The 16,696-nt window shown below is 34.7% G+C and overlaps 1 protein-coding gene across 1 annotated transcript in view; it reads right to left on the bottom strand.

Annotated features, from left to right (window-relative positions):
• Positions 1-385: 385 nt before the first annotated feature.
• LOC148608583 (N-lysine methyltransferase SETD6-like) overlaps positions 386-16,696 on the bottom strand; it is a 30,606-nt gene continuing 14,295 nt past the window's right edge. Inside the window, exons 2-12 of the mRNA XM_088546391.1 lie at positions 16,539-16,693; positions 14,078-14,222; positions 12,612-12,759; positions 10,594-10,722; positions 10,088-10,301; positions 9,563-9,661; positions 8,706-8,804; positions 7,096-7,176; positions 5,523-5,619; positions 1,948-1,993; positions 386-572 (exon numbers count right to left, since the gene is read on the bottom strand). Of these exons, the coding sequence (XP_088402517.1) occupies positions 410-572; positions 1,948-1,993; positions 5,523-5,619; positions 7,096-7,176; positions 8,706-8,804; positions 9,563-9,661; positions 10,088-10,301; positions 10,594-10,722; positions 12,612-12,759; positions 14,078-14,222; positions 16,539-16,693 (1,376 nt within the window). The 3' untranslated portion in view covers positions 386-409. The remainder of the gene's footprint in view (positions 573-1,947; positions 1,994-5,522; positions 5,620-7,095; positions 7,177-8,705; positions 8,805-9,562; positions 9,662-10,087; positions 10,302-10,593; positions 10,723-12,611; positions 12,760-14,077; positions 14,223-16,538; positions 16,694-16,696) is intronic.

The raw sequence follows: 16,696 nt of genomic DNA, 5'->3' as shown, positions 1-16,696 counted from the left end.
ACCTTTTTAGAGCACCCAGTTTTAGTAAGGTTTGTACAGTACGTTGCTCTTTTTAACTCTTTTGTTCTTTTGTGTTGAATGATTGTTTATGTGTTACTTTATACATCTACATGAATAAACTATCTAGATAAACTATACTACTAAGGATTGCAGAGTGAGACTTGTTTAGAATACTAAAATACCATTTATAGTAACTACATGTAGTTATATTGTACATGTAGGTTTGAGGAGGAGTGTGTGACCCTCATGTTTGCTAATGAAGGCCTCATGGCTTCACCAGGTATGTAGTTAAATAGAGCTCGGACTTCCATGTTGAAAAATCAGTGAAATACCAAATCCAGTGTAAATTTATATAAACAGCAGAATTAAACAAATGTCAAGTAAATAAAAAAAAATAAACAAGCCTTTATTAACTACAGGCATCTATCAACATTTGTAAAATTTTCTTTTGTCCAAGTCTTGTGTAAAGTGAGTAGATTTGCCTGGATGTTAAATTGCGGATTGTGTCTTTCACATATACTTCATCCTGTTCCATGGTAGTACTGTATCTTTTCAGACACTTCTCAGCACAACTGCAAGGAAAAGACATGAGCATCAATACAAGCTAAAAATACATTAATAAATCATTCTAAACACAAAATAGATTTATTCAATTTTCTGTGTAAAACAAGTTATAAAATTCAGTGATCAACACAATATTATGTCCAACTTGCTTTTCTTGTACTAAAAAGCAAAATACTGATGAGTCAAAATGTAAACAATTTTCATCAATACTTTAAACAAATCTTAAATCTTAAATAGAGTAATACATAGAGGTACCTAATCAATGGTATGAACAGACAGAGAGACTGATGGAAAAATGGCTCCTAAACCTTCAGTAACTATTAGAAACTAGAAATACTGTGTGAGCATGCTCACAAAGAGAATATCCTACTTCAAATGAAGTTAAATATATAACCTGCAAGTTCAATTATCTCCCTTTGGAGTTCTCTGACAGTACCTGTATTCCTTCATGCACATAGGCAAATGATGCCTTACTTTTCTATAAAATTTCAACAAAATCCAGCAGTTTAAGAGGTGTTGCCCTTACAAGGAAAGACAGTTGATTCTTATATATTCCCCAAAACTTTTGATTGCAGGGAGACGATATTGCAAGTTATGAAAAATCTCGTATGTTTAGACATTTCCCCATTTCCGGTCAAGATTATTTGGGGTAAAATTGCAAGTAACACTGAGGAGCAAGTGAGATTTTCATGTGGGAAATCATTTTTTTATGGATTCTTACAGCTTAACAATGCTCTCACTATCTAAAAAAAGAAAACTGGTATACAATAATGATCTTTTTGGAAGGCCAACTATGTTTCAGACAAATGTTTTGCTATATGAATACGTTTATTTCCGTACCTGTATTTTTCCAGTAGAGATGGACAATTACGAAACAATTCCAGATTTCCCAATTTGGAAGATTGTCTATAATTTACTATACACCAGTCTCATCTTATTAAAACCAACTAATTATAGACCTAATTAGTTTTCCATTAAGTCACTACATTAACAAATGTCAGATGTAAAAATATTCCATTCTACTTTCTGTTCATATGAACTTACCGATTAGCCAATCAGAGCAAAGCTTTCACGATCTTGAAAGCATTATTTAAAGGGAATAGGATTCTGAAAACGTACATCTGAACAGAAAGTACATGTAGCATGAATTATTGTCAGATTCTACATGTACAGACTAAATCGAACACTAAGGTCTGATTTTAAAATACCTCATTTTAGTCCATTTATTACGCTCTGCTAAAATAACTATCTTGTCACTAACGCTGATTAACATACATATAAACCATGGTAAATAAAGGTTATGGCTTCATTACATACTGTGCATCATGTTATAAAGAGGTAGACAACAGTTCATCAATACTACTATAAAATAAGAAATAATACCTGCACAAAAACTGTTTCCATTTCTCAGGAAGTTTCTTTATTGCATCTGAAAAGACAAAATTGAAGAGAAACTTGAGACTCCTTTAATAAAAAAACATGTAACAGGATAGATTGAATTGGTGAATGAAATTTAATGTAGTGTTATGAATGCATTGAAATTATAAAATGTCCACATCATCCATGTCATTGACTGGTTGAGGGTGTTTCAATGTCCTATGGCAGCAATTTCATGCATTTCAGGATGAACATATTTTACCAATTTCACAGAGCCTGCTTTGTACTAGTCCAACATGCTGAGCTGAGCCAGATTTTAATCGTGCTAGCTTACAGAAACAACAGCTCACAGATAGACAAGTCAGCCCACCAGGAATCTTTCTCTTAGGAAAAAGGACTTCACCTGACTCCAAGCCATCCAGATGTCATTCTATCTTCTACTAGTATATGATGTGTGCTAAATGGTGAAGCCTTGACTACAAATTCTGATGTCTTTATTTTGACTCAGATGGGAATCCAACACTGGACCACCCACACTTGAGGTGAGCATACTACCATGAGACCACCGAGGCAGTTTGTTGTACAAGAACACATTACGGTTACATCATAAGACCCTGCAACTAATTACATGTATATTATATTGTAACAATGCATGAGGTCTCCTTATTACTGTAAACATGACTATAATCTTAAATTTTGGGATAAATCAAGTTCATTCAACATGCTTCAAGCACATGTCCAAAAAACACTATTTGTGATGTAACTATATTTTTTGGGTTCCGTTTTAAGAAGAGTCATAATGTATGTGCAAAAAAACATTACCTTTGAAGAGTAATGACAAGTTTGATTTATTACCCAAACGTCAAATAATGATTATTATGGTATATTTTTAACCAAGCAGCATGACACAGTTTTCAATGTTTATAAATGACGTCATTTACGTTTACTTTCACTTCCGGGTTTTGGCGATGGCATTTCATCAGTTTCCAAGCTAGGTTTAAGTTATATGTTGATATTGTTTAATGTAAATGTTGACTCCTAGATTGATAGCATATTCGATATTTATTCCGATATTTCAAACCTATAGATATTTGGGACCATGGACTATTTGTAGTGACGTATTTCACCACTTCACATATCAACATCGTCAATATGGAAATGCTAGCCGATTAATTTGAGTTTTATAGAAAAAGAACAAGTTCATGGAAGAGAACCACAGGGATCTTTACACAACCATGAAATAACATTAGGGACATATCATGAGCCAATGTTCCTTTACTTGCTTACATGTACACATGTAATCATTATCATGAGCCAGCGTATGAATAATTTTCAAAGGAGAAAGTTCGTCGAACATGGCAGATTGCATTTGGCTGCAGTGCTGTCAACATCATTTGAAATATAAGGAAACAGTTATGGGAAGGACTCAATACTGCAAGAAATCATCATTAATGCAATCTCCCACCACACCGATAGTGTTGTTTGACGTTTATTGGATTTTACAATATCATACGATATTTTCCGCCAATATAGGAGCACCACCGGAGGAATTTAATGGGAACCTGACTTTGAAATGAGTGAAATACAAGTATTATTTATGGTAGATAAGAAATACGAAGGGACTTTAGGACACATGGATAACATTTAAGGATCGTTTGATGTGGAAAAGGAACTAGGAACTATTAACTTCAGTTGGTTAATACTATTAGTATTACATTTGGACTAGGATGACGGCAACATAACAAGTCACACAAGGTGTACATTTTATTAAAGACACAGAAACTGCTATCACTAGGAGTCAACATTATTCTGTTATATATCCTGCTGAATAGAACACACATTTATTGTAATAAATTAATCGTTTATTTTTAATTGGTTTATTCTACATCCATATGCCTACAGTATACACAGAAACGTAATATTTAAAAGCCCAGAGCCATCTTATCCAACGGACCACTGGCCATACCTGTTACAAACTTATTGACAATAGTGCATAAGAGTGACATTATTTACTTTTAGAAAATGTGTGTATAACACTCATTAAAATGGCATTACCAACTACATGCAAGTGACATTGTATACATGTATATTTCAAAATAATTTACTTACTCTTTCTCAGTTATGGAAATGTCTAGAATTAAAAGTACCTGACAGAGGGAACCTACATGTATCTCTTTGTTAGTGTTTTCGAGAAAACAGCCTGAATTAAAAATAAAGAGCTTTGCAAAGCACAACATGATACAACCACGTGTTGACAAACCCTGAACAGTTGGGGGCAAGTGTGTCATTTGACCCTGAAGTGGTCAATTAGACCATAGTACTACATAGAAGTGTGGCCATTTGACCCAGAATTGATAATGAGACCATGGTACTACCATAAATACTTGCCAATCAGTCAGATTTTTGGGACTTATTTTTTAACTGCTGGAAAGGGTTCTGACTTATAGATGATATTTAGCTTAGGAACTAAAATTTTCAGTAAATGAATATTTATTGTTTAGTCTTTATTTTGCAATAATACTGGCCTTTTATGATTTCATTTGTATTTCCAACTCATCCATTTTGTGTATTGATTTTTACATGTTTTACTTGTGTACACTCATATAGCCAAAAACCCAAAAGTGTAATAAAAAAAATGACTCACTAACGTACCATAATTTGTGACAAAAGTAATCAATATTTCAGTTGGTTATGACAATTTTTTTTATGAATTCCTTTTTCCTTAAGATAAAACCTCTTTAATTACAGAATCACCTTCAAAAATTAGTTGTTAGAGTATCATAAACTTTGTGTTTTATTCTTTGTTGTTCCATATATTTATGATTTTAATTGAGTTATTGGTTGTTCCAAAATTAGAATGAATGAAAAAATGGCTGTATTAAAACAATTCACATAGCTTGTCAAGAATTTAATTACTTACTACTTTAAAAACAACTCTAGCTTGTAATAATTTATTTCAACATTGATCGAATTTATCAAAAACAAGCAGATATACTTGTTGTAATTGAGAAATGTTAGCAATGCATGCAGTCAGAAATCAGTCTGACTAACAAAGAGGTCAATGAGACCATGGTACTACACTGGGGGATGGCAATCTGACCCTGAAGAGGTCAATGAGACCATGGTACTACACTAGGGGATGGCAATCTGACCCTGAAGAGGTCAATGAGACCATGGTACTACACTGGGGGATGGCAATCTGACCCTGAAGAGGTCAATGAGACCATGGTACTACACTGGGGGATGGCAATCTGACCCTGAAGAGGTCAATGAGACCATGGTACTACACTGGGGGATGGCAATCTGACCCTGAAGAGGTCAATGAGACCATGGTACTACACTGGGGGATGGCAATCTGACCCTGAAGAGGTCAATGAGACCATGGTACTACACTAGGGGATGGCAATCTGACCCTGAAGAGGTCAATGAGACCATGGTACTACACTAGGGGATGGCAATCTGACCCTGAAGAGGTAAATGAGACCATGGTACTACACTAGGGAATGGTCATTTGACCCTGAAGAGGTAAATGAGACCATGGTTAATTTCAGAGTATCCTTTATTCCTTATCACATCCTTACTGTATTCTAGACTCTCCTCTTCCTCATCTTCTTCATCTTCACTCCATCCTTCCTTTTCTTTATGTTCTTTATACTCTTCTGCCGACATCATCAAAACCTGTATAACATTTATAAACTTCAAAGGTTACAGTAGAACTCACACCCAAACTGTTCTAAGGCTAACTAAAAATATTGTGAGCACATGGTCACTTATCATATGAACAAGGTTTTAATGTTACCACCTTTGCTTGTATCTGATGACATGTGTAATACACATACATAATAAATATATCATTTCTTTTGTTTAAACGGGTACTGCATTAGAATGAAATTATTTTCTCCTGGGTGTTTCATCATATGTAGTCTAGAGGGTGCTTTTAGGGTTTTTTGGTCACGCTTCATTGAATTAAGTTTCCCGGGTTTTGTGTAAGTCTTGTCATTCAGTAAGACGACGTTACACTGAATAGGTTAAATTTTTATTTTTTGGTCATATATACATATATGTGTTTTGATATATATTTATATTATGAGTGTTTGATGCATTAAATTTCAGTCGGCATGGTCGTGCGACCATCCACTTTACTTACATAATTATTTACTATTGCCCTATCCCATTTTAGTATTCATGGCAGTGCTATTTTTTGGTTCTTGGTGATCATGTCTCCTTTGATGAAGTTTTGGTACCAGGAGAATAATAGTTACATCAAAGTTCATTGAGGAGTTACAATGAAAAAAACTTCATATCCCCCTACACTGACATATCTAACTTCATACACATCTACATATGATCCCAAACCAACATCCACAAGAAGTTTAGGAGGAATCGTACTTATAAGAAACAAAGACAGGGACAATTAGAGGGAAGCTGGACAAATACTGTGAAAGTGCTATTGTTCATGGGGTGTCAATTTTCGTGATTTTTGTGGTTAGGCCAAACCACAAAATTTGGTCCCCAACTTAAAGGAGATTTCCATTGATCTGTATACTACAAACCTCAAAACCACAAATTCAAGAATCCACACACTTGTGTTTCTTCCCTATTCCACAAAAATTGGTATCGAATTAAAGTACTTTTACAGTAGATGAAGTGTGGTGATTCCATTAAAATTTGTTTGAGAGAGTACATGAAACTGATTATCTGCTCAATCCTATCATATTTTCTGATTTGATCAATTTCCATGCATTGCTTTGGCAGTATCAGTAAAATCTATAACAATTTCCTTTCACGGACTGAAGCATACAATGTCTAAAGGATAACAAAATAATTTATTTTATGTGGTCAATGCCAGCTATCCCCAAGTGTAACTTGAAATTGCTCATGTCCTTTAAGGCACAGACCATTTTGCCCTTGTTGACATCAAATCCCAGCCCCCTCAGGAATAAAATGGTTGATGCCCACAATGGTAAAATGTGTAAGCTTAAAATGCATTTACACTTCCTTAGTACATCCTACTCAATTTAAGTTAATCTGCCAAATACTTTTAGAGGAGATGCTTCCCTTAAGTGTTCTAAACAGACAGACAGGGTTATAGCATTTCAATTATAGCAAATTGCAGTGGAGATTTAATATGAAGACTTTTGTTTGATATTTTACCCTGATTGATTGGTACATTTCATCTTCTGTCAAAACTCCAGGAAATCCCAACACAAAACATCCATCTTCAATTATTAATTCCTGTGAATAAAAAAATCCTGGATCAAAATAAACTGCATCCGGTATTACATGCCAAAATCTATATCACATACTGTATCAACCAAACACTGCTATATCCCCCAAATGACCACTTGTCTGTAGGCTGATATACCAGCAGTTCTAGGGTTGATACCACATATTTTACCTGTATCACATGTATAAACCCAAGACTCTTATATCATCCCAAGGATCAATGCTTCATAGGGTGATATAGGTCACGGGTTGATATTGCATGTGATACAGATTTTGACATGCCATGTTCATCATATCATTAATTATAACTTTAGATTTAGTGTGATCCAAGTAGGGGTGTGATATAAGGTATGCAATATAGGTCTAGGGGTGTGATATAGGGTATGCAATATAGGTCTAGGGGTGTAATGTAGGGTATGCAATATAGGTCTAGGGGTGTAATGTAGGATATGCAATATAGGTCTAGGGGTGTGATATAGAGTATGCAATATAGGTCTAGGGGTGTGATATAAGGTATGCCATATAGGTCTAGGGGTGTAATATAGAGTATGCAATATAGGTTTAGGGGTGTGATATAGGGTATGGAATATAGGTCTAGGGGTGTAATATAAGGTATGCCATATAGGTCTAGGGGTGTAATATAGAGTATGCAATATAGGTCTACGGGTGTGATATAGGGTATACAATATAGGTCTAGGATGTGATATAGGGTATGCAATGTAGATCTAGGGGTGTGATATAGGGAATGCAATATAGGTCTAGGGGTGTGATATAAGGTATGCCATATAGGTCTAGGGGTGTAATATAGGGTATGCAATATAGGTCTAGAGGTGTGATATAAGGTATGCAATATAGGTCTAGGGTGTGATATAGGGTATGCAATGTAGGTCTAGGGGTGTGATATAGGGAATGCAATATAGGTCTAGGGATGTGATATAAGGTATGCCATATAGGTCTAGGGGTGTAATATAGGGTATGCAATACAGGTCAAGTGGTGTGTATTAAGGTATGCAATATAGGTCTAGGGGTGTAATATAGGGTATGCAATATAGGTCTAGGGGTGTGCAATAAGGTATGCCATATAGGTCTAGGGGTGTAATATAGGGTATGCAATACAGGTCAAGTGGTGTGTATTAAGGTATGCCATATAGGTCTAGGGGTGTAATATAGGGTATGCAATATAGGTCTAGGGGTGTGATATAAGATATGCAATACAGGTCTAGTGGTGTGTATTAAGGTATGCAATATAGGTCTAGGGGTGTGACGGATATGCAATATAGGTCTAGGGGTGTGATATAGGGAATGCAATATTGGTCTAGGGGTGTGATATAGGGTATGCCATATAGGTCTAGGGGTGTAATATAGGGTACACGATATAGGTCTAGGGGTGTGATATAGGGTACACGATATAGGTCTAGGGGTGTGATATAGGGAATGCAATATAGGTCTAGGGGTGTGATGTTGGGTACATGATATAGGTCTAGGGGTGTGATATAGGGTACACAATATAGGTCTAGGGGTGTGATCTGAAAACTTACCATGTCCACTAAGAAGTCTGACTTGTCCTTTATCAACTCCTCAGTATTACCAGGTAATTCTCTTGCTGTCTCCAGTACAACAGTCATTGGAATATCTACCTAGGAAAATCATTATCAAATTGTAAGCCATTTATTTCCATAATAGATTAGCCACTGTAAATTTACATGTTTTTTGCCATGCAATGTGTATTTTTTTAAATTTTTATTTTGTACTTTTATGAGTTCCTAGCCCATAGCACTGTCCAATATTATGGAAAGGAACCAATATAATATTCAGATTTGTTTCTTACCTAAAAATATCAATTATAAATAAATCTAAAAACTACTACCACATTACTTAAGCTGGTAGGTACATAAATGTGGACCTTCAAATGAAACTAGAAAAATATATCATTTGTATATTTGAATCTCCCATAAACTATGCCAAAGGTTAATTAGGTTTGGAATGTAATTAATAAAAAAAGGCATAATTAACAGAACAGGATTAACAACTAAAGGAATCTCTTTGCAGAAAAACCAAAATGATATTTGACGTCATATCATTTCAATCAGGGAGGACAATAAATTATTTACAAAGGTGCCTTCTAACATCATTCCTGCCGTAATTGCTACACCATGGTTAAGTATTTGCAAGGATTTTTATATACCAAACTATGTTCTCCATAGGGTTTCAGTTGCAATTCTGAGCGATCACAGCCATCCACTGAGCCATCTTAGCCACACAAAAGATTGGATCTTTGGTAAATACATTCATTGAGTTAAACAACCCTATATAGTTTCAAAACATTGACATTTATGGCTTTAAAAAAGTTGATGCTTGAAAACTAGTAGCCAATCAGAAGATCAGAAAAACTTACCGTGTCATAATGGTTGTTAGGGTATGGTTCAGAGAAGCCATACATCTGTAACAGTTGACAGTTAGATAACTGACCATATGTATTATATATCTCTTCACCCTGTAAACAGATAGTTTTAGTTCTTTATTTGTCGTGAAGACACAGATAGTAAATGATACACATAGAATAACACAAGTTTTGAATTCAACAGAATGTTTCACATTGAAAAAGAAAGGTGGAGATCTGATATTCTGTCAAAAGTTCAAAATTGGTGTTACTGTGAAAGTATCATTGTTCATGGATTAAATGGGTTTGGTAAACCACAAAATTAGATATAACTTGTGCAAAAAATATCATTTACATTTCTGGTTCAAAATTGTCACTGTTTGCCAGGCTAGATGTATTATTACTCAAATATGGCAACATGCAATGATTTATCATAGAAATCATCAAATTCACTTAAAATGGAGGCAATGCATATGCTAAGTTTGAAATTATGCTAAGTTTGAAATTATAAGTTCAACATTGTTGGAATTACAAAATTACCTTCTTGATTGGTTTAATTGCCACCATTTTTAAAGCATCTGTTTCAAAGGATAAATGAGCATTGTTTTTAGCCACATGGTTCAGTATGTCGGCCATAGGGACCATCATTGGTGGGGGGCTGTCTTCAAATTCATCTGGAGGGGGCTCAGTGAAACTATACGCCATCACAAAGGCAACCATCTGTTTGTAGAATTCCATACTCTTACAGCACTTTCTAAAATGTACATGTATGACCAGTATTGACTTTTACATGTATTGCAGGTTCTTACTTTCAGGCTGTAGAGACTTAAAAGTGTATTGTTTCCTACATACTAAAATGTGAAATGTTATCTTTTCAACATCAAAAGATATGATCTACCGGTAAAGTAGGGAGTTTGTTCCATCTATAGCTACATCTATCATCTCTATTGTATTAAAACCTGCTGATACATTTTGAAAATACATGTACAGTAGTCTCAGTGGGCTAATTTAGTTAACATAGATAATGGTAATCTTACAGCACTAACCCAAACAGATCTAAGTGTTTGTTGACATATGGCAGTACAACCTCATTAAACTCTGTTGATATATTTTTGATATCTTTGTCCACTGCTTCTATTACACCAGTGCCTTTCAATATGCATTCTTTTTTGTCTCTGAAAAAAAAAAACTTGGACATATTTTCTAAGTTTAGTCAAGCCAAAAAAGTACTCAATAATATAAGTCACTAATGCATCACCAACTGTAAGTGAAATCAGTTGGTTTTTTGTACGAAATTTGTTTTTACCAGATATTTTCTCTTTTCTTTGAACAGTTAAATGAGACAGGCAACTTAATACACATTAAAAAGAATCACACTGGGTACACTTGAAACATTGGTTATCTTTCCTTGGAATCTGTAAACTGCATATTCCTGAAGCTTTAATTGTTTAATTTCTTTCTTTCATTCATCTTATCAGGAATTCAATGTACCGTGAAACTTCTCCAAACTGGACCCTTAAAAAATTGGTCTTCCCTTCAAACCAACCTTTTTCAAAAGTCCTGGCCAATATACCTTAAAACCTGTGTGTTTTGTCTTCAATAGACCGGCCACCCCACAAAACTGTACATTGGCCAATTTTTCACAGTTTTAGTTACATAATTCAAGTAAAGCAACCTCTGAATTCCGGCAGATGGGTTATAATACATGTGTAACAAATGTGTCAACGAAACAGTAAATGATTACGTTATTAATAATTCATTTACTGACCGGTATTTCATCAGTGAACAGATGATAATTGAAGTGGACAATCAACAAATTTAATCCAGACATCACATTTTGTCACTGATGTTTATTGATGTTTACACACATCAGGCAATCGGGGTCATATAATAGTGCCATCTTTAAACTGTCCATTAATTTGATCTGTCCCAAGCCAACACAATAAAGAGGTGAAATTATTAAACATTATTGACAGGAGTTTACTAAAACAGAATGAATTATTAATTACCATCAAAGGCCCTTTGATCTTTAAATTCACATTCTTCCTAAACCATGAACATTATTTTGTTGGCAGTACAGTTTGTAAAATCAAATCATTAACAAATGATGCAAGATTTTAAATGTAATAAAAATGCCCAAAGTTTTTAATTGGAATTAAACATGTCTCGACCAGCAAATTGACAATGTGTAGGGTTATAAAACACATAAAGGGAGAGAACTTTAGAATGCATTGCTATTTTTCACAAAACCGGCCACCCCTATAAACCGGCCATTTCCTTTTGTCCCATGCCAGCAGTGGCTGCTTTGGAAACTGTAACACCAGATATTCTTCTTATTTCATACTGTAGTGGTTTCAAGCCCAGACTGTCATTCTAAAGACTCTAAAAAAAGAAGTTCCAACTTCATCTTATGCAGGCAAAGACTAGAAATTCAAAAACTGTGAATTTTTTTTCATGTTTCTAGACTGTCTCACCTTGCAAGCACCTGCCATTATTTACACATTCAAACAGTATCCATATGTACTGTATCTTATTATTTAATTAGGCCAGGACACTGGAAGGTCCAGATCTTTTTAAGTAATGTACAAGTACAAGGTAAAGATATGGTCTCCATCTAGACTGAAGACTGTAACACATTCAGGCAAGAAGGCCGCAAAGGTCCATCAAGGTACATTTATACATGATCTAGGTTTGGTCTCCTTTCAACTAGGACTATTTCTTACTAAGTTAGAGCATTGGAAGGTCCAAATCTTAAAGGTTTTTGATACTTCCCTTCTAGACAGAGGACTTAATGTACTATTTGGCACACATAGGAAGGTCTCAATCCTTAAAGCCAGGGACTATAGGTCTAGGTATGGTCTCAATCTAGACTGTAGACTTTTATTTATTTAAGCCAAAACATTGGAAGGTTCAACTCCTGAAAGCCAGGGAAAGATCTAGGCATGGTCTCAATCTAAACTACAGACTATAACTTACTAAGGCCAGAACATTGGAAGGTCCAACTCCTTTAAGTCTGGTTAGGGTCTGAGCATGTCCTAAATCTAGACTAAATACTACTACTTACTTAGGCCAAAACATTGGAAGGTCCAACTCCTTAAAATCAGGTACTAGGTCGAGGTATGGTCTCCATTTAGATTGTGGACTATTATATTCATACATGAGACATAGCAGTAGGGGTACCCATCCACTGGTACTCTGTAACTCTACCATGTCTACAATGTAACATTAGCCAACACATGTAACTCTACCATGTCTACAATGTAACAACATTAGCCAACACATGTAACTTTACCATGTCTACAATGCAACATTAGCCAACACATGTAACTCTACCATGTCTACAATGTAACAACAAATCACATGTAACTCTACCGTGTCTACTATGTAACAAAATTAGCCAATAACAAATCACATGTAACTCTACCATGTCTACTATGTAACAAAATTAGCCAATAACAAATCACATGTAACTCTACAATGTCTACAATGTTACACCATAAATCAATAAAAAGTCACATGTACATAGATATAACTCTACCATATATACAATGTAACAACATAAATTCTTTAAAAAAATCACGTTTTCACCTTTCACTTTCATCTACTATTAGACTTTGGGTAGGACATGAGATAATTTTATTCTCACTTAAACAGATTTGTCTTCCATTCAAATTTAAAAGCAAAAAAAGATTAGTTTATTTTGATATGAAAATGGCATTAATTTTTCTGCAAGGTCCTTTTTTATGTTAGCTTGAAAAATCTGTTTTTTTACATAAATTCTTGTCAACTTGTATAATGTCATGATATTTAAAGATCAAATAAATTGATGTACAAGATAAAAGAAACATCTCATGGAAGGCCAACTCATTAACTGATAATCCATGTTGTACTATGTGATATCATTAGTATTCCATGACTTAGTCACATGCATGTACTTGTGGCTGACAAGCATGAAATAACATTTTAACTTTTTATCTGTTATATAATTTTTTGTACATTGTAGCCACTACTGGACTTTCAAAATTTACAAATGTAGTTGAATACCTCTACTTAATTAAATGCAAAATTACACAGATTAGATGGTAAAAATAAAAAAATCAGATCAACAACTGCAGGGATAAAACTTATCAGTCGCCAAGTAGCCCATGGCCAAAGGGTTTTGAACTGGGCTTCCAAACTTTTGGGTATTTTTAGTTGAACATACACAAAAATATTAAACAATAATATGGTCTGGACTATCAGCTTGTATTTCCTAATTTTTACCCTTTAACTATAGCAGGTTGAAATTACTGCCTTTTGATTACTTTAAAAAAAGGACTGAGGCGAAGTTATTATGTATGTCTGGCTTGTGGTTAAAGCACAGGCAGTATTCATTAACATCCCAAGCTATAAACAAGAAAGAGAGTCATATCTACATAACAGGGCGGAAGAGAGTGTGAAATAGACAAAATATACTTCCCTGAGTCCTCTTTGTTCTAGGAAAGTTTGTGTATTCATAGACTGTGTAATTAAATACTATTTAAAACCTACCATGATGGATTTGTTTAGAGATAGCAGATGTTTCTGGCTTCAGTAGACATGACCTTGGTATCTGAAACAAGCATTCTCCTTCCTTTATATCATCAACTGCTACAGCACCATACTGCGCACATGACCCCTCTGTCTCTATTGAAACCTACAGAATACCAGGCATATGGGTGTATGATGATATTTACCAATATTTAGAGAAAAAATATTGGTTTGTTTTCCCAACTGAGGAAACATCATACAGTAGATACCAAATCCCTAACATGTTACAGTGGCTCAACAAAATGCAACAAATATTTTTCTTCCTGATAAGACTGCTATTAATACTCAGAATATTTTTATTGTTACAATGTACATGTAAGTGGGGTTGTAGAATTTAATCCCAGTTGACACCTGATCAATGCAAATCAACAACATATTAAGTCATCAAAATGATACCTAATGAAATCAACACCACTATTTGTAAAATATGCAAGTTTTTAATTATGAGACATAAAATGTTTTATCAGTACCATCCATACATTAAAAATTGAGGGGGAATCCGCTCCTGAAAACATCAAAATTGAAAATTTGTTATGTCCGAATAAAGTTGAATGGCTTTTGTGGAATATGAACAGTACCATAATGCTACTGTATCAATGCAACAATTAAGTCCTATAAAAATAATCTTTTTAAAGGAAAAATCATGAAGTATTTGTAATATTTTTTAACATACATTCTGGAAAGGTAGGTTCATTTAATTTACTTTGCGAGAGGTTTTTGTATTGTATGATATGTTTTGTCACCGTCGCCCTTTTTCCTGCAACAATACTAAGTCCAAAAATAAAGTTCACTTTTTATTAGATTAATTTTGATGTTCTAATACAATATAGATGTTAATTGCTCTGATGTTAGAGCTTGTTCTCTCTCTCTCTAGATCTGATCTAAAGTAGTAATTACATTTCATATGATGTAAATATGTAGTATCAACTTAATTATAGTCGGCCTCACATAAATAACATACTGTTAAAATTTGAATAAAAATATTTTCTACGACTTTATTGACACCTACCGTCGTTTAAATTGTCTTAAATGACTTGCTCATTCGTTTAGCCAAACGGCTTCTCCCTAAACATTGAATCGTTAAATTCCGGTCAGATTTTAATTCTAGGTGCCAATATTTACATTGTAAAAAGTCGGCCATGTATACAGTGATCGGGTTGCTAGGAGATGTTGTTTACGTTTAAATGGTTTGTCCAAAAACCGAAGAACCCAGAATGCACTTCGGCGTTATTTCGGATATCTCGGATTTATTTTACGTGAACAACGTACAATACCGAGAAATTGATCAAGCAGACGATTGTCACCGGAGTTCGACGGGAACTTACGAACTTCGTTTGTAAACAAATCGTCCTGTAAAAACCAACATGGCAGATATTAGTATGGGATTTTCCCGTAAGGATTTGTTACGCATGATTTAAGCTTATTTTCCCGTAAGGATTTGTTACGCATCATTTAAGCTTATAAGCGACTTGTTTTTGAGAAGCTGTTTATCTAAACGAATGAGCAAGTCATTTAAGACAATTTAAACGACGGTTGGTGTCAATAAAGTCGTAGAAAATATTTTTATTCAAATTTTAACAGTATGTTATTTATGTGACGCCGAGTATAATTTGTAACAGCTATCAAATTACGTATCTTTAGTCTAATAGTTAGATAGTAAATAAACAAAAGCTACTGGTGGTCAGTGCCATATATCTATGCACCTGTGTTTATAATTTCATGATACTGTGGGAAAGTTAATCTTTATTAGATATCAATTTTCATCAAAATCGGACAAATTTGAATTTTCCACCACGTTGGCAGCTGTTTTGATAACATTTGTGGTACGAAGACTCTTAAGGTGGAAGAAATTGGGCAGGACGGCCAATCTGCATTGTAGTAGGTTGTGACATTTAAATAGCCAGTTAATTGACTTGGCTAAAGGATTAATTCTTTAGCCGAAGCAGTTTGTCACTGGGCAGTCTAGGGTTTGATCCTCGGTGGCGACGTATAATTTTGTGAGTCAAATTATGCTCTCCTGTTACAGTATATACCAAGTTTGTTTGGTCAAATTCTGATCAGCAGCTTTCAAGAAATAAGAAATTCAAACTTCCTGCGTAAAATGTGCACCTTTAGTCAGGTGGTCATTCTTAAAAAATGGCGGCAGTCCTGCATCCTTCAAAGTCATTCCAACTTCTGGAAAAGTTTCATCTAAATCAGACCAGCCAGAAAAAGGGCAGACACTTTCAATAATTTTTATGACATGAGAAGAAGAAGAAGTCACCGCCACTTCGTGGTCGGCGACTTAATAACTTTTTAAACAAGTGCCATGATACCAAAATAAGATGCCTTAGGCTTAGAGTTCAAAAGAAGTCACCGCCACTTCGTGGTCGGCGACTTAATAACTTTTTTAAACAAGTGCCATGATAACAAAATAAGATACCTTAGAGTTCAAATTGAACTCATTTGAGGTCATCCATTTTTTGAAAACATCAACTTTATCATTATTCGCCTTAAAAGTCGAAAGTTTCACAGGTATCGAGATGTTAGAATGACCTGCCGGTCTTTTCATGGGCGCAGACATCTTGAAATCTCGCACTG

The sequence above is a fragment of the Perna viridis genome, chromosome 9 (assembly GCF_037379345.1).
Source record: "Perna viridis isolate PV_CMFRI_1.1 ecotype Kerala chromosome 9, ASM3737934v1, whole genome shotgun sequence".
NCBI lineage: Eukaryota > Metazoa > Mollusca > Bivalvia > Mytilida > Mytilidae > Perna > Perna viridis.
The sequence above is the reverse complement of the archived record's forward strand: the minus strand, read 5'-3'. Positions and strand labels throughout refer to the sequence as shown.